Consider the following 5,740-nt stretch of genomic DNA (forward strand, 5'->3'; position numbering starts at 1 on the left):
TCACTTGTTCACTTGTTGGTACGTGTAGAGGAACCGAACCCCACATCGTCTCTGTACCCCTTGCTGTTGTCGCACGGGTGATTTAAGCGTGAGAGACGGAGAGACACTGATTGACCTTCAACCATAAATATACATAAATAAATCTGAAGAAGGAAGGAAAGAAATTAAGGGCCGAAGGAGGAAGGAGTGGGACATGGGGGAAGGGAGTAATCAATCAAGAATAATGGAACAGCAGGCAAAGCTGATCGGGGCAGCCGTGGACTTGCCGCTAGAACTAATTGGATTTCAATTAGAAGAGTTATCTCCACAGAAGGTCGCCGGCCGCCTAAAAGTGACCCAAAAATGTTGTCAGGTGAGTGAGATTACTTATTTCTACTACAGGATGCAGCTGCTGCTACTAGAGAGTAGAGAGTGGAGAGTGGAGAGTGGAGAGTGGAGACCCCCTTCAATTCCTTGCTTTCAAGCTTTCTCGAAATTTATTAGTTGCTAATTAATTAAATTCTTGTGTTTGGGTACTTGGGTCTGGGGGATCCACGAACGAACGGACGGATGGACGGGAATTGGAATGGATGGAACATGAATTGCTGCTGCAGCCATTCAAGGTGTTGCACGGGGGAGTATCGGCACTGATAGCAGAGTCGCTGGCCAGCATAGGAGCCCACATGGCGTCGGGCCTCAAGAGGATCGCCGGGATTCACCTCAGCATCAACCATATGAAGTCAGCTCAGCTGGGCGACTTGATTTTTGCTGAAGCTCAACCCATCAACGCTGGCAAAACCATTCAGGTACGCACTTTTTATATATATATATATACATCCCATCTCTTTTGGAATTTGGGATTTTTTTGAATGGAAAGCTGAAGCCACGTAAGGATTTGGATTGGGTTCCGGCCAAATCCAACTCACTGAGAATGAATTGGTCGATCGGTCTCCGATTTGTTCTCCCAACCCGCAGGTTTTTGGCCGGCGTAGTTTTTGACCTGGGGTTGGCTTGTTGGTTAATTTGTTACCGGTGATTTCTTCTACATAAATAGAGAATCTGGCTCTTCTCTAGCCGTGGCGGGGAGCGAGAGGATTCAGCCCAGCAAAAGCATAGAGTGTTTTGGTCACTTCATAGGGGGTATGTTTTTGCTGGGTTGGATCCTCCAGCTTCCGCCCGCCACTGCCGGAGGAGAGCCGAATTGAAATCTTCTTCTCCTCCTAAAATTTTTTATTTTTTATTTTTAAATATATATGTGACTTGTGAGAGAGAATATCCTTCTTCTTTCTACTACTAATGAATCTACACTTTGGCTAATTTGTGGATAACACATTAATTTTCATCTCAATTCTCATGTGCTGAGAATCTCTTCTCTTCAGCTTTTCTTCTCAACAACTGTAGAATTAAAGAAAAGCCAAATACCAAAATCGTGCCGCATTGGATAACGACGACTGGGATCTCAGTATCTCTTTTTCTTTTATATATTATAGGATGGTAACATAAAGTTTTTTCTTTCTTTCGGTGGGTGGGGTAGGTTGGTAGTAAGACGGTAACATATACAGTTAAGTTATATATAAAGCCAATTAAGCCCATCTTCTTCATGGGACCCAATGGGTATATATATGGCCTGTAAAAATATCAAATTTTCAATTACGAAATTTTATTTTATTTTATTTTTTTTTGGGGTGGGGTGGGGTGGATGGAATTTTTATCACCTACGGTTTCCCTTTCCGGTACGGTTCCTTAGTGCCTCTAATAAAAGGGGGTGGACTCCATCCGAGTAATGTGTTCGGTCAGGGGTGGAATGGTCATTTCAGCCCCCTATGAGAGGAACCGCACAACCATTCCGATCAGCGAACCTCAGGATATAAATGGGGGACAGAAAAAAAATAGGTTTACAAGAAAAATAAGTGTAAAACAAAGTTAAACCTACTTTTTTCTTATCAAGTGGATCTAGGTAATTTTCCCTTGATGGACTGAAATGATTGGATTGAAGGATATCAGTTTCAATTTGACATTTGTAGACAAAACATCCTTATCAATTCATTTTGTGTGTAGCTGAGTATATGTTGAAAAAGGGGGGAAAAACAAAAAAACAAAAAAAAAAAGACCGAATCAACATTTGACACATTTATTATATAACCAACTCCAAGGAAAAAGGATGGCACGTAAACAGGTGCCTAACATGTGTCATCCTCTCTCCTCTCCCCTCTCTTTTTAGAAAATACTTCTTTGTTCTCGTGCATCCAGCTCTATGATTGGTGTATGCTATTAACCGGCACACCCAACCATCTCCCATATTTCAAATATAGTTATTAGATTTTACAATCAAATCTTTTTTATTTTAAAAAAATAAAATAAATATTACATAGAAATATATAATTACTAGATGCAAGTATTATTGAAAGCTGATTTCACTTTCCTTCCTTTCCCTTTACTTGGAATCAAAAGGAAAGCCGCTAATAAATACCTATTAAGATACACTCTTAACATTATAAATCCTACCATTTATACCTATGGTTCCATAGCAAGAAGCGGAGAGGAATGCAAAGAGACACATGAGTAAGGACCCCTATGTTGTACTTCACCCCAGTGAGAGACCACCACCTCTTCCTACCCATCCGCCCACCAACCTTGCTTGAGAGGATCCAATATCAATGGAGTAGCATCAAAATCAGGAAGTTGCTTCTTAAAAAAGCATCTTTTTCGTAGCCAAGCTTTTATCTTATTTGGTCGGGGCAAGAATGCCATATGATCTATGCCTTGCAATTTGCGTGAAGGTGTCATTTTGAGAGAAGAGCGAGCCTTGTTGCTTCAACAATTGGAGCTCATGAGATTCGCTACCCCATTAGTCTCCATCCTACTCCCGATCATTATATCACTAAAGACACCACATCTACCATACATGCCGCACCGTTAGACTGTCTCATGAAATCCTGTCCTTCACTTCTACCGGTGAATGATCTAAATTTACTGCAACAACTCGAAAAGGATTTTAAACATGTAATTTCCTAGGACAATTGTGCTACTTGAGGCTAGTGTAATAGAGCCTAAACCCATGAGATTTCAAGTTTGAGACCTCCTGTTTCTTATCTAGTTGAGATCCCATCATCCCACCAAAAATAAAAAGAGAAAAATTACCTAGATCCTCTAGATAAGAAAAAGTATTACCAAACAAAGAAAGAGGGAAAAGTGTAAGGACTTATTAAATAATATCAAATTTTTAATGGCCTTTCATCGGTCTTTTTTTTCTTTTCTTTAAAAAAAAAATGACATTTTTTTTCCAGTAGAAATGGTTGCTTTTTGTCATCTTAGTTTCTAATGGTTTCAAAAATCCAATAGGAGTTCTATTGATCTCATTGGTTTGGTCCAATTTATTCAATCAGTCTGGTTTCATTTTTTGACACCCTTACAATTATATGACGTAATGATTATAATTTTTTTCAATTTAATATTTGTTCGATTTCCCTTCCCTTTATTTGCATTGCAACCAAACATAACCGGAATGGCATCAGAGACTTTGTGTTTGTGAAGTTTAAACTACGAACTTAGGGTGTCAATTTTGGATTAGAATCGGGAACCAAATTGGAACCGACCCACCCAATAGTGTATTGGTCTGATTCTGGATTTATTGATAACTTATTGGTCTGGTTCTAGATCGACCAATTACGTTATTTATTGGTCTCCCAACGGTTCCAAAACCGATAGACCAATCAGGAACCGTTGGAACCAAAACAAATTCACACCCTAACCATATATACTATATAAGGGAAAAAGATCTCTACTTGGTGGTAGTGTTTCCCACGCCTTCTCATAGGGCACTGTGAGATGACGTCTCTATTGGCCTCAACGCTTGTGTAGAGACCATGTGACCAAGTAGAGATCTCTTGCCTTACTATATAATTATTAACTTATGAGAGTTAAGATCATGCCCTTATTTTTTTTGCCTTTCATTTTTTACTAGTACCACTTGTCTCATATAATATTTTACCAAATATTTGTTTTTTATTTTCTAGGTTCATTTGGGAATGCTAACTTAAGAATATATCTTAAAATAATCTTAACTTAATTGGGTGGTGGTGTTCATACTTATTAATTGAATACAAAACAAGAGGTAATAATGTAATATGGACTAGTTCCGTGATTTGAGGGAAAAAAATGATAGTGGATTGCATATCTCATGTGAATGAAATTAGTATCTTATTATAATATTATTGAATATATATAGCATGCGTTAGAGATTTTTTTTTATTTTTTTTTTTGAATTGTTTAGAACCGTTTAGGAATTGGAACCAGCACCGACCCATCCCATTAGTTAGTGGTCATGGATCTCAGGTTTGGAATCGATTAGCTTATTGGTCTGGTTATGATCTTGACCCTCTTAAGGCCAGAACCGGACCAATTGACTCCCATACCCTAAACCATAGACTCAACTCTATTTCTTTGCTTCTTATCCCTCTTCGCCCCGCCCCCTAAAAAACAAAAAACCAAAAATCTCTTAGCCAATGGTCCACCTCCGTGTCACTCTCATTGTCTTGAATTTTTATCTTAAATTACAACATATTAATTAGATAAGAAGGGATATGTTGTAAAAATTTTGCAGATACATTGTTCATATCATTTTGCTATTAGGATATCATCTCCACGATATGAAATCAAGTTGTCGATGAATTATAATAATGGCAAAAGATCGTTGCCTGATCGCATGGCTCTTGCACTAGTGTACATAGGGCCAATGAGAGTGCCTATAGGGGCATCATAGATAGGTTATAGAGATCTTATGGACAGGTACATCCATAAACCTGCCTCTCTATATTATATGTTCTGAATTTAATTTTTTTCTATAAGGATCAAAATTAACATACATCGATCGCTACCCTCCTACGTGTGATACCATTTCGTCGCAATCCATTGGCATTCTCCCCAATGCCACTTGCTCATAGAACCCTCCCCCATTGATTTATTATTATGAATAGAGAATTTTATAAAAATGTTTCGGTTTGCAATCTTTTTTTTTTTGGGGGGGGCTGCCCCCTAACTACCAAGAAGCTGATGATGTTTATGAGTGAAGGTTTGGGAGGTACAACTATGGAAGATCGATCCTTCTAACTCTGTGAGAAAAAGCTTGATATCATCATCAAGGGTCACTCTTCTATCCAACCTGCCTGTGCCAGAGCATGCAAAAGATGCCGGAGATAATCTCAAGAAGTACGCGAGGCTATAAAATATTATTATTTCACAGTCATATGTTCATATGTTCATATGTGGGGAGTACTCAAATCAACCATGTACAAAGTACATTTCTAATTAATTAGCAAGCTATCACGTACACAATGTAGCAAATTTAAACAGTTTGCATGTCCATCGCTAAAGTTTCTGATTAATTGTTTGGCTTCATCATTGGTCGAAAGACTGTGTATCACATTGCCTTCCAATTAATATAGCCTTTTAAGAGAATGTCTACATTATTAGTGCTCCATACATGCATGTTATCCATCTAAACAAATGGAGCCATGATCTATACTTGTATCAAACAAAATAGTAAGTTATACATAAGATTATACATTAAAACTTGGACTCAATGGTGACTCGTCCGAAATAAGGGCCCACATGGTCAAGGAATCTGCTACATAATTAGCAGACCTAGAAACAAAAGAGAAATAACAGGAAATAAAGGATTTTTAAAGATGTAAAATATCATGAAAGATGGCCGCGATCTCAATATCTGGGCTACAAGAGTTGATCTGGTTGATCAAATTAG

General features: G+C 38.2%; 1 protein-coding gene across 1 annotated transcript; it reads left to right on the forward strand.

The window, feature by feature from the left end:
* The first annotated feature begins 201 nt into the window (after nt 1–201).
* Nucleotides 202–5,224, forward strand: LOC122658875 (1,4-dihydroxy-2-naphthoyl-CoA thioesterase 1). Its single transcript, XM_043854016.1, has 3 exons — nt 202–352; nt 594–785; nt 5,051–5,224. The coding sequence occupies exons 1-3, from the start codon at nt 224–226 to the stop codon at nt 5,201–5,203; spliced, it is 474 nt and encodes a 157-aa protein (XP_043709951.1). The 5' UTR covers nt 202–223; the 3' UTR covers nt 5,204–5,224.
* Nucleotides 5,225–5,740: the final 516 nt, after the last annotated feature.

Source organism: Telopea speciosissima, chromosome 4 (genome assembly GCF_018873765.1).
Source record: "Telopea speciosissima isolate NSW1024214 ecotype Mountain lineage chromosome 4, Tspe_v1, whole genome shotgun sequence".
NCBI classification, from domain to species: Eukaryota; Viridiplantae; Streptophyta; class Magnoliopsida; order Proteales; family Proteaceae; genus Telopea; species Telopea speciosissima.

Bases quoted from the DNA above. Each gene is read 5' to 3' on its own strand.
- LOC122658875 (XM_043854016.1), top strand. From the start codon at position 224: ATGGAACAGCAGGCAAAGCTGATCGGGGCAGCCGTGGACTTGCCGCTA. The intron at 353-593 runs GTGAGTGAGATT...TTGCTGCTGCAG, and splicing joins TGACCCAAAAATGTTGTCAG to CCATTCAAGGTGTTGCACGG. The intron at 786-5,050 runs GTACGCACTTTT...TTATGAGTGAAG, and splicing joins ACGCTGGCAAAACCATTCAG to GTTTGGGAGGTACAACTATG.